Source organism: Macaca thibetana, chromosome 7 (assembly GCF_024542745.1).
Source record: "Macaca thibetana thibetana isolate TM-01 chromosome 7, ASM2454274v1, whole genome shotgun sequence".
NCBI lineage: Eukaryota > Metazoa > Chordata > Mammalia > Primates > Cercopithecidae > Macaca > Macaca thibetana.
In genome coordinates this window covers 133,983,312-133,999,904 of record NC_065584.1, presented here as the reverse complement: position 1 = coordinate 133,999,904, position 16,593 = coordinate 133,983,312, and the positions used below count along the sequence as shown (strand labels likewise).

At 37.2% G+C, this 16,593-nt stretch overlaps 3 protein-coding genes across 6 annotated transcripts in view; 2 read left to right on the top strand and 1 right to left on the bottom strand.

Moving 5' to 3' along the window:
• The window catches only part of DTWD1 (DTW domain containing 1), a 35,431-nt gene extending 29,808 nt beyond the window's left edge, over positions 1-5,623 (bottom strand). Inside the window, exons 1-3 of one of the 3 annotated variants that reach the window (XM_050797209.1) lie at positions 5,562-5,622; positions 4,936-5,014; positions 1,272-1,590 (exon numbers count right to left, since the gene is read on the bottom strand). In XM_050797209.1, coding sequence (XP_050653166.1) covers positions 1,272-1,535 — 264 coding nt within the window. In that variant the 5' untranslated portion in view covers positions 1,536-1,590; positions 4,936-5,014; positions 5,562-5,622. Of the gene's footprint in view, positions 1-1,271; positions 1,591-4,935; positions 5,015-5,490 lie in introns of all 3 variants that reach the window. The other 2 variants (XM_050797207.1, XM_050797208.1) reach the window with 2 other exon arrangements.
• COPS2 (COP9 signalosome subunit 2) overlaps positions 1-16,593 on the top strand; it is a 495,307-nt gene that overhangs the window by 2,312 nt on the left and 476,402 nt on the right. The window lies entirely within an intron of this gene.
• The window catches only part of FAM227B (family with sequence similarity 227 member B), a 283,220-nt gene continuing 272,350 nt past the window's right edge, over positions 5,724-16,593 (top strand). The window contains exons 1-2 of one of the 2 annotated variants that reach the window (XM_050797197.1): positions 5,724-6,055; positions 14,888-15,010. In XM_050797197.1, the coding sequence (XP_050653154.1) occupies positions 14,960-15,010 (51 nt within the window). In that variant the 5' untranslated portion in view covers positions 5,724-6,055; positions 14,888-14,959. The remainder of the gene's footprint in view (positions 6,056-14,887; positions 15,011-16,593) is intronic. The other variant, XM_050797198.1, reaches the window with a different exon arrangement.

Below are 16,593 nucleotides of genomic sequence, written 5' to 3'. Positions count from 1 at the left end.
TAAATTCCACACTTACTTATTCTTGGCTAGTAAACTTTCCATTAGCCTATATATGTGATTTTAGACGCAGAGGAGACCATGGACTGGCCAAGATGATATAGGCTAAATTGAAATTCAAATAAAATATGAGTGTCAAAGTACTTTTCTTACTTCAAATTTAAATGAAATTTAAAATCATCAAAACAAATATTTTAAAATATAGCTACAACTCATTTTTTTTACTGGAAAGTTCTAATGAGTCCATGTGTAGAGTTTAGTCTCTCTAAAGTGTTAATAAACAGTAGTCAAATTTTATACATTAATTGATTTACTCCTAAAGTTTGGGATACTGTTAGACAAGTTAACATATATATAATAAATTCTTCTTTGATTATGCAGACATGATGTTCTACAGACCTTTTACCTATACAAAAGTAGTCTTGGTAAACACCAAAAACTATAAAGGTAAGCAATCAATTCGAATGACCTTTTAAATCAGGCTTAAAATCACTCTAAAATCACACAGCCCAGGGAATTGGTCTTAGTTTTCAAATTTTACTTTATTTTCATTTTGGTCAATGAAATCTACTCCATCCCCATGTATAGGATAAGTAACAAAATCCTAGGTAAAAATCAACTCTAATTCTACTAGAATAGTGTTTTCTCAAGAAGCAGTCCAAAGACATGAGTTTTTGGAGCTCCTTCGGGGTGTCTATAAACTTATTTTTTAGTATTCATATGTTTATATCACACATTTTTTTCTTATATTGTAAATAAATTAAATCATTAATGAAAAATTAATGGGTTTCATTAAAAACACCAAGAGGTTTAGTAGTCTGCAGGACTAAATTTTCCATAAATACACTTCGTTTTCATAATGTTAGCAATGATAAATTCCTCTTCAAAAGGTTTACTTGTGCGATGTTCTTGTTCTTTGTTCAGAAGCCCAAGCTCCTTGTACTCTCGTTTCCAGCCTGCAAGCAACCCTCCCACTCTTGTTGTGCCCTGACATGCCCAAACATGTCCAGAAATGCCTTATACTATAACGGACAGACCACTCCTAACTCCTCCTTTTACAAATCGTGCATTTACCCTATTTGGAAAAGTTTAAGTCTTAGCCAACTGGAATCAGTTTAGATTGTGCGGTCCAACTCTAGCCAATAAGGGAAGGACACAGGGACAGGAACTTAATAAATAATAACATTATTTATTAAGTTTATCAATTAGAGTAGGTATACATGTTTTTTAAAAATCTATTTTCATACTTTCAAACAATTAAATTTCTTACTAACCTTCACAAGTGGAATCTGTTCAATAGGTACATTTTCAACTGGAACATAACATGTATAGCAGTAGAACATTCTGGAACCACCACATCTGAGACATTTTGATCTCCCACTTTGCTGAGCTTTTTGAAGAACTTCTTGAGATGCTAAACATAAGTTTTGAAGGGGATCTTCTGAAGCTATGGAAGTAGTTTGTGACTGTTTTGTTTCCACAAATTTTGAATTATTTTCTTCACTTCGTTTGAGAAATATAGGTGAATTGAGAGACATTCTTCATTCAAACCAAAGTTTAACAGCTATTTCTAAAACACATATCATAGGTGCACTGTAAAAAAAAAAAAAAGTGTCAAGAGAAGGCAAAATAAAAACAGAAAACATTTTACTCAGTCTACAAAGAAAATTACTCAACTTAAGTCACAATTGTGTGCTGTTTTAGTACTTATTAAACATGTTTTAAACCACCAAATTGGCATACTTTAAAACATAAGATTAAAAGCAATAAACTCAAAGGTATTTCAAATATAAAGTTCAGGTACTGAGAATCCATTTTTCAAGAATGCTTTTTTTGTTCCAGAGATGGCAATTTTGTTTTCCAGATATTAGGAATGCAATGGTTTCATGTTAGCATCAGACAGGAACGTATTTAACCTGTTGGCTCTGACTTTGAACTGACATTAATGAAAAATAGAAGATTCTAGTGGGATTGGCAAAATTTAGTTGGTTATGTTCTAAAAGATATAGCCCTCTCCAACTTAAAACACACACTACATATGTGTGTGTGTGTGTGTACAAGTGTGCATATACATATACAACTAAATATCCAATAAAAAATAAGAGGCACCTACTACTCATTATAATTTATAAATTATCCCGTAAGGTAAAATATATTATTTTATAAATCTTAAAAATTTACAGAGTAACATTAATGTCCACTTACTCTAAGAATTTATGCTTTTTAAAAACATACATCATTCTGATTCTTTAGAACTAGAGAAAAATGGTAAAATAACTTTCCCACTTAATATTTTCTTCAAAGGGTGATGGCTGCCAAAATTGTTATCTGCATACCCTGTAAGGAAGATACCTTTCAAGGGAGAAACAACACTGGTGCCCTATTGATTTGATATGCATTCCACAGCTATAAAATAATTCTCCTATTATAAAGCCTTCTGGCATTGTGGTTTAACTACGAAGCTCCAGGCACTTTAAGTAGAAACAGTGACAAGAGGAATGCTGTGACTCGAGCAGGACACGTTTTGTGGTCTCCCATATAGAAAGTGAACAAAAAGTCCAGAGGAACATAAAATACAACATAATTTGCTGAGAAGAAGTTAGTGGCACTAATTTAATTACTCATCAAATGAATTTTTTTTTTTTTTAAATTGTAAATCCCAGTGAGCTTGAGACCCAAATAAGGAGATGCAAAGACGCCGGTTATAGTAGAAAAAGGTACTAGCCAAATGTACCCAAGGGGAAAACCAAAATACAGTAAATATTTTTGCTGTGTACTGATTAGGTACAGATTTACATTTTGGGTAAGAAAGCAGTATTTAAGAACAATGGTCCAAACCCTTCTTCCTAACACACAAATAGAAAATCTTACCTACTTCTGTCACTCCAAATCACCTGCCTAAAAATGGCTTTGATCTTTGTGACCATGCCCTAAATGACTAAAAGTGCAGGATATTAAGATGCCCTCTTTTCTTGAACCTCAGATTCTTTTAGGAATCACATGAAAATCGTAAACCTCATCCCTAGATGAATATACAGACACAATATTTTGCACACAATTTCAGGAGGTTTGGAGCTCTCCTAGAGTCCATCTGCGACCCAGGTAAAGAAGTTCCAAGCTTGGGAAGGGCCGGGCTTGGTGGCTCATGCCTTTAATACTAGCATTTGGGAGGTTAAGGTGGGAGGATTACTTGAGCACAGGAGTTTGAGAATAGTCTGGACAACAAAGTGAGATCCCATCTCTAAAACAGAGAAAAAAAAGTTTGGGAAGAGATCCTAATAGTCCCCAGAAATGAGAGTTGCAAATGCTCTGTTGGCATCTCTTTGCTGCACATAAGAAGCTAAGTTTCACCCAAACTCTCTTTGGGTTTGTCCTGGTGTTGCCTGAGGTTCTTACGGAGAAACATTTTGAGGCTTTAATAGTCCTGAGTTATTCAGATGATGTGATTCATCCTAAAAAATGAAATTTGATTGGACTAGCTTAACCTGACTTCATTTTCCTGGGTATTCCAGTAGCTATTTAGCGGGACTGCATGTGCCAAAGGACCAAGTATAGTGGGATTGAAAAATGCAGTCCCTGTGGATGTCATGAAAGTTACTGTGGTTGCCTGACATTTAACAGAAAACCATTGGTGAGTTTTTGGAGTTATCCTAGGACCCTCGACATGCATTCCTCCTAGAGATACCTCAGAAATAACACTTTGCAGTTCACAGACCTGCTATCCACATAACTAAATGGATATTAGTGAAACCTTATATAAATAACTTTCCTCTACAAAAAATCAACCACCACAAATACCTGTAAGACAGTAAAAGAGAAATGTTTATGGCTCCACCTCCTAGTTCACCTACATTCTCTCACTTACGGCTGAGGTGGCCACGCAGAAGAGGCCAGCAATCGTAAATCATGGGCAGCTTCCTCCAACGGTCTCTGAAACTACATGATCAGGGTATCTGTCCTAACCTAGCCAACAACCTGTCTCGACTGTGAGTAAATCATTTGTTGCAAATGGGGTTATTTAAAATCTTTAAAACATACTTGTTAACATCAAATATGTGCAAGGAAATACAATTTGAGTCATGGGGGCTAGAAATACTTAGAAAACATAAAGACTATTCCTAAGAACTAACAATTTTAACACCTTGATGGTGCGTCCATCATTCTGGAACTTGAGGCTAAAAATACATTAATTTTTTATTCCTCCTTCTACTCAATTTCCACCCCAAATTAATTATACTCACCAAGTTGCATCAATTCTACCTTGTACGTAATCCTCTATCTTCACCCTCAAAGTCAGGACTCTAATTCAGTTCCTTATTAACTCATAGATGGGTCACAGCAATGTCTTAAATCTCTTTATCTTTGAGTACTTATTATTAGTTCCACATATTTGACATGGAAAAATGCATTTATTGTGGAGGTACTTTAGCGAATCTATCCCCTCTCCCATTCAACTCTGTAAGAGCAGATTCCTTCCCCGATCTCACCTATCTCACCTATTACTGATTCTTAGGCAACAGGAGGCACTCAACAAACACTAGTTAACTAAATCAAAACCATTCTGCAAAACACATCCAGGAAGCATCTCACTACTGAAGTATCTGACAAACTATCTTTATGGGCCATCTGCAGCCTAGCACAAGTGGCAGGCTGGCAATTTTTTTTTCCCCAAAATAATAACAGAAAAAGCTTCTACCTCTTCCATTATTGCAAGCTGACTCACCTCCCAATGGAACATTATATAGACTCCCCTGTACTGTATTGTGGACCAATTCAGTATTAGGAAAAAAAACAATTTTTCTTTAGTCTAGAGTATTTTTAAGAACTTGGACCTACAGTTCCAACATTCATTTTTCACAATCCAAGGTAGTACTCTTTTTTATACAGGATCAACGGCCCCTCCCACACCACCCGCCATATGGTAGCAGACTGTCTTGCCTTCGTTTTCATGGTGCATTGGGTTAGTCCTTAAATGCTGCGATCTAAAGTATCGATTTTACCATCCAACTTTGTGGACCTGCTGACCAAAAAATGTTAATATACTTCCTTATTTGTCCTACATTCCCAATAAATAATTTAGACGTAAGAAAAGGCTCTTTTGTTTATTATGTAACCACAACCTCAATATTTTAACTACACTGCATGGCATCGCTAATTCTACGTCTGTACTACGCTTCCCCTTCCGTAATAACCAAACCCCCACAAACCACTCCAAATACTAAAAAAAAATAAAATAAAGTATGGGGTTCCTAGGGAACTGACTTTGCCAGGACATATTTTTCGTTGGGGCGGAATGCACCGAAAATTATTGGTAGGAAAAACAATTTTTTTTTTTTTTTGAGGAAAAATTTGGAAACCTTTTCCCCAAAGGGCCCGCAAGATCCTAAAAAAAGCAAGAGACCGCGCAGGGACCGAGGATCCCCCTCACAGGCGACACCCAGCGCGACCTCCGCTAGGGTCCTGACAAAGAATGTCCACTTCCCGCGGCCGCACCTCTGGGGCCAGACCACTGGTCTCCAGAGAGGCGCGGAGACCTCCACCAGGGATCGGAGTGGTACTCAGACCTGCACACCCGCGAGTCCTCGAACAGCTCCACGCGTCTCCAGCACCCCCCGAGCCCGAGCCCGGGCCACGCACCGGGCCGTGATAGTGCACGGACCAGACGGAGCGCTTTCCCGGAGACACCAGAGGGAGGAGCCAGGCAGTTACTAGAGTCGTTGCTAGGGCTGGGGCCGCGCACAACGCAGACCGCGCGGCCTAAGCAAAAGGCTGGGAAGACAGCGGGGCGGGGTTAGACTGGAAGTTCCGCCTCAGCCTCTCTCTCTGCGGCGGTGTCGCACTTCTGAGAGGCTCTGGCGTGGGGCAGGGCCGCGTTCGTCTGGGACCCGCCTCAAGCCTCGCAGCCTTTCACCCGGTTTCCTCCCGATTCTTTCTGGGACAACATAATTGGGAAGCGGTTCTCGAAACATACTCTCAAGGCGTAGTTGCAGTGAGTTGTGAAGAAATGTTGATCCCAGAGAAAAGTTGGCATTTTGCCCACCTCAAAGATATTTTAGTTGTGAGAACTTGGTTATATTACTCTTTCGTGGCTATATCAATATCATTATTTCGTGCGCTGTATGGTAATGAAAGCTATTAGAAAAATCATTTGTATCTTTATGATTTAGTTTGCATAAAAACACGCATATAGAGTTAAAACTATTTTGTGTGTTTTTCCAGTTTGAAGTATAATATGTGGATGAGTTATTAGAACATTTGTCAGTGCCTCTCCCCAAAGAATGCCCAAACTGAAGTGCACTCTAACAACTAAGATTTTAAAACACAATGGTCAAATGCTGAGCAATGTTTTATTGAGCACTCTGAATTTATCGAGTGGTAGATAAAGGACATTACAATGCCCTAGAAGTGCTCACGATATCAAGTAAAGCATGTTAAATTTAAGTACAGAAAATGCAATATTCTTACTACTGAGATTAAAAAATGCAACTGAATACATTACAGGAATTTCAAGAAAGCTGAGAATGGAGTGGTCAATAAAGGCTTCTTTTTCGAACTTGGGTAAGGCCTTGAAGAATGATTTAGGTTTAGGATAGTGTTTTCAACTGGAAAGGGGATTGTGTGGGACCCCATTAGTGGAGGTCTTGACCCATTTGTAAGCAAGGAAATCTCTTTGCACTTAAAAAAAAAATTGAAACAATATAGATTGGAAATATCAGTGCATGTAAGTAAATTTAGTGTTACTTAGTAAAGTGCTACTGTATGGAGCTTTTAATTATATATATGCATGTATGTGTGCACTAGGGCTTGTTTGTAAAATGTATTTCTTAGTGTATTTCAAACTCTAAAAAGTTTGAAAGCCAGTGATTTAGGGAGAAAGGTGAACTTTCTGGGTAGGGAAAGTAGAATAGCAAAGTCTATAAGCCAGGAATAAGTAATTCACACCCATTTTCCTTTTTAGCTTAACTAAGTTTTATCAAAATAGTTAAATTGCACAGATTAAAAAGTAAATGATACTATTTGTTAGATTGAGCATTGGGTTGCTATTGTATGTAATAAATTACTCCAAAATATGGTGGCTTAAAACAACCATTTTATTATGTTTACAGGTGATGTTGTCAGTAGGGCACAGTCATCAGCTTTTCTTTGGTAACTCAGAAAGACTAGAGTAGGCATGCTAGCAGAGCTTCTGTAACTATATGGCCGGGACTTCCTCACAGTATGGCAGCAAGGTAGTCAGACTTCTTAGCTTAAACTCAGAGCTCCAAAGGGAGTGTTGCAATGAACAAAGCAAAAATTGCCTGACCTTTTCTGACCTTGCCTCAAAAAGTAACACGGTGCTACTTCCCTCACTTTCTTTTGCTTACAAGTGTGTCAAAGTCCTGTTGCATTTTAGGAAAGGAGACATAGATCCCTCTTCTCAAAGGATTGGCAAATCTTGTCGATGTTTTAAAACCAGCGTAGTGAATTTACTTCTGTAACAGAAAACCCCAAAATATCAACAGTTTAATACATGTTTTGTTTTGTCTTTTTTCTCACAAAAGATCCATTTTGGCTATTTCTAGTCAGATGAAATGTTAAATTCAAGGCCAAATGTTTTTATTTTTAATGGTTCTGCTGCCTTCTAGGACTAGCTTATCTGACAAGAAAGAAAGTATGGCGAATCACCCAACGTCAACCCTAAAAATAACATATATCAATTTGGCCACATTCTGTTGGCCAGAATTTAGTCCCAAGGCCCCCACTTTAACTGCAGGGGATTTTGGGAAATGTAGAGAAACACACACATATTGGTGAGCACTAACAGTTTGCCACATTCTGAGGTTAAAGAAAACCCTGTAGTCTCCAACCCTTCTACTCTATTCTCAATTCTGCTCACCAAAGGAAAATTCAAGTGTTTTAAATATTTTGTCTATTATCCACTATGTCTAAATATACTTACATTGCAATTTCTTGGTTTTCCAATTTCAGACATTACCCATTGACTTTCTCCTACGGAAGGCAGTGATATAGGTCTTTTATAACAGTACCACCTCCAAGTGTGTGAACATTCCCTCTCTACCTCATACACTCTTCTTGTCCCTTTACCTATCAATATAGTGATATGATAGGCTTTGGCTAAATCAACGTTTAGTGTTATCACTACTGTCTAGGTAAAGGTCATTCAACCCCAAGGCACATAGCATATTAAGATCACATTCACTTTTAATACAACCTTTTACTTTCCTTTCTCTTAATAACTGCCATTTTTAACGTATTATTAATCTGTCCTCAAACACTTTGGCAAACTGCTAAAGCATCACAGTGAAATACATCAGATAATCCAGTAGATTTTTTTTTCCTTACAGATACTCTTCCTACAGCATTACAACCTTTAGTTTATTCAGGATTGCTGGTTTCTGCAATGTAATACTGTTCTCCTGTGTGTTAGATCACTTGTTTCCTTTTTCTTTGTTTAATCCCTTTTTAAAAATGAACTACATCCTCTAATGCCTTCCTGAAAAAAGGTAAATAGGAGTGTAGTAGACAGAATAATGACCCCCAAATATGTCTATATCCTAATCTTAAGAACCTATTGATATTTTATCTTATATGGCAAAAGGAACTGCATATGTGATTAAGGAGATGGGGAAAATTACCCTGGATTATCTGGATGGCTGGACATAATCAAAGAGTCCTTATAAGAGGGAGACAAGATGTCAAGAGAGGGGAGAAGATTCTACACTGCTGGCTTTGAAGATAGAGGGAGGAGTTCTGAGCAAAGGATAGCATGGGACTGCTAGAAGCCCCCTTTCTCACAAAAAGATCTTCTGGGAGAAAAAAAATTATGTGTATTAAACCATCAATATTTTGCGTTTTTTTGTTACGCAAGTAAATTTACTATGCTGGGCAACAAAAGTGAAACTCCATCACATACACACACACAAAACATGAAAAGAGCATAGCCCTGCAGACCCATTTCAGATTCCTGACCTCTAGACCTGTGAAATAATAAACTGTGATTTTTTTAAAATTTTTTTTATTATACTTTAAGTTCTAGGGTACATGTGCATAACATGCAGGTTTGTTACATATGTATACTTGTGCCATGTTGGTGTGCTGCACCCATCAACTAATCAGCACCCATCAACTCGTCATTTACATCAGGTATAACTCCCAATGCAATCCCTCCCCCCCTCCCCTCCCCATGATAGGCCCCGGTGTATGATGTTACCCTTCCCGAGTCCAAGTGATCTCATTGTTCAGTTCCCACCTATGAGTGAGAACATGCGGTGTTTGGTTTTCTGTTCTTGCAATAGTTTGCTTAGAATGATGGTTTCCAGCTGCATCCATGTCCCTACAAAGGACACAAACTCATCCTTTTTTATGGCTGCGTAGTATTCCATGGTGTATATGTGCCACATTTTCTTAAGCCAGTCTGTCACTGATGGACATTTGGGTTGATTCCAAGTCTTTGCTATTGTGAATAGTGCCGCAATAAACATACGTGTGCATGTGTCTTTATGGCAGCATGATTTATAATCCTTGGGTATATACCCAGTAATGGGATGGCTGGCTCATATGGTACTTCTAGTTCTAGATCCTTGAGGAATCGCCATACTGTTTTCCATAATGGTTGAACTAGTTTACAATCCCACCAACAGTGTAAAAGTGTTCCTGTTTCTCCACATCCTCTCCAGCACCTGTTGTTTCCTGACTTTTTAATGATTGCCATTCTAACTGGTGTGAGATGTTATCTCATTGTGGTTTTGATTTGCATTTCTCTGATGGCCAGTGATGATAAGCATTTTTTCATGTGTCTCTTGGCTGTATGCATGTCTTCTTTTGAGAAATGTCTGTTCATATTCTTTGCCCACTTTTTGATGGGATTGTATGTTTTTTTGTTGTAAATTTGTTTGAGTTCTTTGTAGGTTCTGGATATTAGCCCTTTGTCAGATGAGTAGATTGCAAAAATTTTCTCCCATTCTGTAGGTTGCCTGTTCACTCTGATGGTAGTTTCTTTTGCTGTGCAGAAGCTCTTTAGTTTAATGAGATCCCATTTGTCAATTTTGGCTTTTGTTGCCATTGCTTTTGGTGTTTTAGACATGAAGTCCTTGCCCATGCCTATGTCCTGAATGGTATTACCTAGGTTTTCTTCTAGGGTTTTTATGGTATTAGGTCTAACATTTAAGTTTCTAATCCATCTTGAATTAATTTTCGTATAAGGAGTAAGGAGAGGATCCAGTTTCAGCTTTCTACTTATGGCTAGCCAATTTTCCCAGCACCATTTATTAAATAGGGAATCCTTTCCCCATTTCTTCTTTTTCTCAGGTTTGTCAAAGATCAGCTGGCTGTAGATGTGTGGTATTATTTCTGAGGACTCTGTTCTGTTCCATTGGTCTATATCTCTGTTTTGGTACCAGTACCATGCTGTTTTGGTTACTGTAACCTTGTAGTATAGTTTGAAATCAGGTAGCGTGATGCCTCCAGCTTTGTTCTTTTGACTTAGGATTGTCTTGGCAATGCAGGCTCTTTTTTGGTTCCATATGAACTTTAAAGCAGTTTTTTCCAATTCTGTGAAGAAACTCATTGGTAGCTTGATGGGGATGGCATTGAATCTATAAATTATCTTGGACAGTAAGCACTCCACTCCTCAGCAAATGTACAAGAACAGAAATTATAACAAACTGTCTCTCAGACCACAGTGCAATCAAACTAGAACTCAGGACTAAGAAACTCAATCAAAACCGCTCAACTACATGGAAACTGAATAACCTGCTCCTGAATGACTACTGGGTGCATAACGAAATGAAGGCAGAAATAAAGATGTTCTTTGAAACCAATGAGAACAAAGATACAACATACCAGAATCTCTGGGACACATTTAAAGCAGTGTATAGAGGGAAATTTATAGCACTAAATGCCCACAAGAGAAAGCTGGAAAGATCTAAAATTGACACTCTAACATCACAATTAAAGGAACTAGAGAAGCAAGAGCAAACACATTCTAAAGCTAGCAGAAGGCAAGAAATAACTAAGATCAGAGCAGAACTGAAGGAGATAGAGACACAAAAAACCCTCCAAAAAATCAATGAATCCAGGAGTTGGTTTTTTGAAAAGATCAACAAAATTGATAGACCGCTAGCAAGACTAATACAAAAAGAGAGAAGAATCAAATAGACGCAATAAAAAATGATAAAGGGGATATCACCACCGACCCCACAGAAATACAAACTACCATCAGAGAATACTATAAACACCTCTATGCAAATAAACTAGAAAATCTAGAAGAAATGGATAATTTCCTGGACACTTACACTCTCCCAAGACTAAACCAGGAAGAAGCTGAATCCCTGAATAGACCAATAGCAGGCTCTGAAATTGAGGCAATAATTAATAGCCTACCAACCAAAAAAAGTCCAGGACCAGATGGATTCACAGCTGAATTCTACCAGAGGTACAAGGAGGAGTTGGTACCATTCCTTCTGAAACTATTCCAATCAATAGAAAAAGAGGGAATCCTCCCTAACTCATTTTATGAGGCCAACATCATCCTGATACCAAAGCCTGGCGGAGACACAACAAAAAAAGAGAATTTTAGACTAATATCCCTGATGAACATCAATGCAAAAATCCTCAATAAAATACTGGCAAACCGGATCCAGCAGCACATCAAAAAGCTTATCCACCATGATCAAGTGGGCTTCATCCCTGGGATGCAAGGCTGGTTCAACATATGCAAATCAATAAACGTAATCCAGCATATAAACAGAACCAAAGACAAAAACCACATGATTATCTCAATAGATGCAGAAAAGGCTTTTGACAAAATTCAACAGCCCTTCATGCTAAAAATTCTCAATAAATTCGGTATTGATGGAACGTATCTCAAAATCATAAGAGCTGTTTATGACAAACCCACAGCCAATATCATACTGAATTGGGCAAAAACTGGAAAAATTCCATTTGAAAACTGGCACAAGACAGGGATGCCCTCTCTCACCACTCCTATTCAACATAGTGTTGGAAGTTCTGGCTAGGGCAATCAGGCAAGAGAAAGAAATCAAGGGTATTCAGTTAGGAAAAGAAGAAGTCAAATTGTCCCTGTTTGCAGATGACATGATGGTATATTGAGAAAACCCCATTGTCTCAGCCCAAAATCTCCTTAAGCTGATAAGAAACTTCAGCAAAGTCTCAGGATACAAAATCAATGTGCAAAAATCACAAGCATTCTTATACACCAGTAACAGACAAACAGAGAGCCAAATCATGAATGAACTTCCATTCACAATTGCTTCAAAGAGAATAAAATACCTAGGAATCCAACTTACAGGGGATGTAAAGGACCTCTTCAAGGAGAACTACAAACCACTGCTCAGTGAAATAAAAGAGGACACAAACAAATGGAAGAACATACCATGCTCATGGATAGGAAGAATCAATAAACTGTGATTTTTTAAGGCACTTTGCTGTTTGTTACAGCAGCAATAAGAAACTACTATGAGGAGAATTTTTTTTTTTTAGTATCTTGCAAATCTGAAAAATGCCACACAATTGATGCTCTGTCTATATTTAAATTTACAGATTGAAAGTCATTTTCCTGGCATAATCCTCTAACTTACTGTTCTTTTATCCTCTGATTCTTGCTTACTTTAACATTTTTGTTCTAGTTTCTAGAAGATTTCTTCAGCTGTTTTTCACTAGACTGTTTTTGGATAATTTATATCATTATATTTGTACTTTGCATTTTCTCTTCTGTATTCATTTATAACACGAAGTTTTGGTTTCAGGGATGCATTATCTTATTATAGCTCTCTAAGAATCTTAAAGACTTTTTTGAAGTTTCCTTCTGTTCCCCACATTGTCTGTACATGCCTAGATTTTATTTTTAGTCATTTTTTTTATTTCTATTTTTTTGTTTTTATGTTTTTTATTTCACAATTATTCCATAAATATCTAATAATCTTTAACTTTCTATCCATTTTGAAATACAGGGATTAAAATGGTGATAGAAAGCCTCATGGTGTCTGAACAGGAATTGTCAAGCATTCAGCTTCATGGTAGAGCAGGGTTTATCATTGGAAGTTTCTCAAACATTTAAAGAAGGAAAGGAACAATAAAGATAAGAATAAATCAATGAAATTAAAAACAAATATGCACTAAAGAAAAGCAACAAGGCCAAAACTAGTTCTTTGCAAAGATTAATAAAATTGATAAGCCTTTAGCTAGACTGACCAAGATAAAGAAAAGTACAAATTTCAGAAATGAAAAATGAAACATCACCACAGACACTACAGATTGTAAAGACAATAAGAGGATATTAAGAATAAATATTTATATCAAAATACCTGACATTTTAATTTTTCTTGAAAGATAATTTACCAAAATTAAGAAGTAATAGAATAGCTGAATGATCCTATATTAATTTTGATAGCTTATGTATTAGTCTGCCTAGGATGCTATAATACAATACCACAGAGTGGATGACTTAACAACTGTAGTTTATTTTCTCACAGTTTTAAAGGCCAAAAGTCCAAGACCAAGGTGCCATCAGTGTTAGTTTCTAGTGAGCCTCTCTTCGTGGCTCATAGACCACTGCCTTCTCACCACGTCCTTACAAAGCCTCTTCTCTTATATAGACAGAGCATCAGTTAAGTGTGTGACATTTTTCACATCTGCAAAATACTAAAAAAAAAAAAAAATTCACTCTTTCGCCTCATATTAGTTTCTTATTGCTGCTGTAACAGCAAACAAGCAAAGTGATTTAAAACAACACAAAGTTTATTATTTCACAGTTCTAGATACCTTCACAGATAAAATATTTGCGTGTATATGGAGAGAGAACATGAGCAAGCAAGCTCTCTGGTGTCTGTTCTTATAATGACACCAATCATATTAGAGCCCCCTTCTTTTAGCCTCTTTTAACCTTAATTGTCTCCTCAAAGACTCCATCTCCAAATAAAGTCACATATTGTTAAATGTTAGGGCTTCAACATATGAATTTGGGGTGGGGGCATGATTAGGTCCATTACAGTATCCTTAATTTAAAACTCCCCCATAATTTCAGGTTCAGGTTCAGGGAACATAACTAGCAGTGTCCACCAAACATTTAAGGAAGAAAGGAAGGAATAGTACTGATCTTTCAGATTTTTAAATTCTTTCAGATAATAGAAAAAACAGAGGCATTTCCCAACTCATTTTTTTTGAGACCATAATAGCCTTAATTCCAAATCTTCACATTATAAGATAGAAAAATTCAGACCAATTTTTCTTATAAACAGTATAATAGCTTATATTATTAGCCTTCCCTTGTCCATTTCTTGTTATATGCATGCCCTTTGTCATATGACATAGTAGAACCTCCAGCTTCATGAGCAGAATATGTTTTCCAGCCCCTCGTCCCCTGCTGCTTTCTTGGTGCATTAGTCCATTCTCACATTGCTATAAAGAACTACCGGAGACTGGGTAATTTTAAAGAAAAGAAGTTTAATTGACTCATAGTCCCACAGGCTGTACAGGAAGCATGGATGGGGAGGCCTCAGGAAACTCACAATCATGGCAGAAGGTGAAGGGGAAGCAGACGCTTCCTACATGGCTGGAGCAGGAGGAAAAGGGTGAAGGGGGAGGTGCTACACACTTTTAAACAACCAGATCTCGTGAGAAGTCTATCACAAAACAGCACTGGGGGGATGTTGCAAAATCTTTAGAAACCACCCCCATGATCCAGTCACCTCCCACCAGGCCCCACCTCCAACACTGGGGATTCCAACAGTTCAACGTGAGATTTGAGTGGAGATACAGAGTTAAACTGTATGACTTGGTAAAAGTCAGAAGTGAGGTTTGGAGGTGAGGGGAAAAGGGATTGTTTGGCTGAGTCATTTATTTTTGCATTTGGGTATCTTTCATACCCCAGTTTGGTCGACCAACTCACATTGATGCCTAAGACCCAGCTGATTTCTCTTCATTTCTGCAAAGTTACTGTACCATGGCAGGCCAACGAACATGTCAAAGGAAGAGCAGCAGAGCTGGCCCCAAGGTAAGGAAGCTTCCACAGCTTTACATTCACTTACAAAGTTTATATTTCTCTTGGAGTTTTAGGTAATCAGGGCTCCCAGGTAGAGCTGGCTTTGTTAGTGAAACACCAAGGGTTTGGTCTAGGTCTTAATGCTCGCTGCATACATAGCCAATCACTGAGATGAGTATTGCCAAGGAAGAAAGCTTTAATAGGGTGCTGAAGCCAAGGAGATGGGAGATCAGTCTCAAATCCATCTCCCTGACTAACTAAAATTAGAGTTTTTTAGAGCAGGGAAGAAATGTAACCATGTGTGGGAAAACAGAAATTAGGGAGTGGTGGGGAGGAGGAGTTGGTTAACAGGAAACAGGTGGTCAGTTAGGCAATCATGATGGGCGATGGTAAGGAGTCTAGAGGCTAATTGTCAAGATATAGTGATTTGGTACGTTTTAGTTCCTTGACACTATCTGGGAGGCTTGATGGTTAGTTTTCTGGGAAAGGAACTCAGATAAGACCAATGTAACCTTCTTAAGTTTTAAGACTAGGAGGATTAATTTCTATATTTATTTAAAGAAACCATAAACATTAATTCTATAGGACAATTACGCTTGTTTTCAGCTTCATGGGTTTACAATTTCTGCAGTTGCACAGGGCCTTATGCTGAGAAGTACCATGCATTTGGTCTAATGCTCTGATGTTATTATCTTCAAACTCTTAATAATTTTGAACAAGGGACTCTGAATGTTTACAAGTTATTTAACTGGTCCTGCCTCCTGTCATTCACCACTTTTCACTAATCTCATAGAAAAGTATGATTTTTTTTTTTGGTCCAAGTTTGTCTTACTGTTATCATGGAAGTATAGGTGTTTTATATCCTTCTACATCCTACCAAAAGTAGAAATCTATTTAATTTATACTTTACCTTATTTTAATTTTACCCCAAGAGAAACATGGAATTTTTGAAATTAGTTAGAACTTCACTATGCAAGTTTCACTTTCTTAATCCACTTTTCTAATTCCCTTTAATTAAATGTGCATATTACTTGTGGTGCTTTGTACTTGAAGTGGTTTGACAGCCATTATAAGAAAAAAAAGTCAATACTTAAATTGTTTTCATTAAGTTTAATTCTGTACATTTGTAAATGTATTGCAAGTTCCTTTTAGCCAAACTGCTATACTCGCTATCCCTGAAGATATTATATCATGAGTATTTTTCTGTCTGTAAGCTTTTTGTGCACACCGTCTCTCATATCTCTTACTCTTTTCAATCAGACTAGCTCTAGAGTTCCCTGTTTCCCATAACATTTTCTTCACATCTCTATGCATCTTTGCTTCTGTCTAAACATTTGTTTTCCTTTTTTAAATCTTTATTTTTAATTTTTAAGGGTATATTGTAAGTATATATATATTTATGGCATACATGAGATAACTTTTGGTACATACAGTATATAATAATTATATCAGAGTAAGCGGGGTATCCATCATTTCAAGCATTTATCATTTATTTGTGTTGTAGACATTCCAATTATACTCTTTTATTTCAAAAGGTACACTAAATTATTGTTGACTATAGTTAGCCAATTGTTCTATCAAATATTAGATCATAT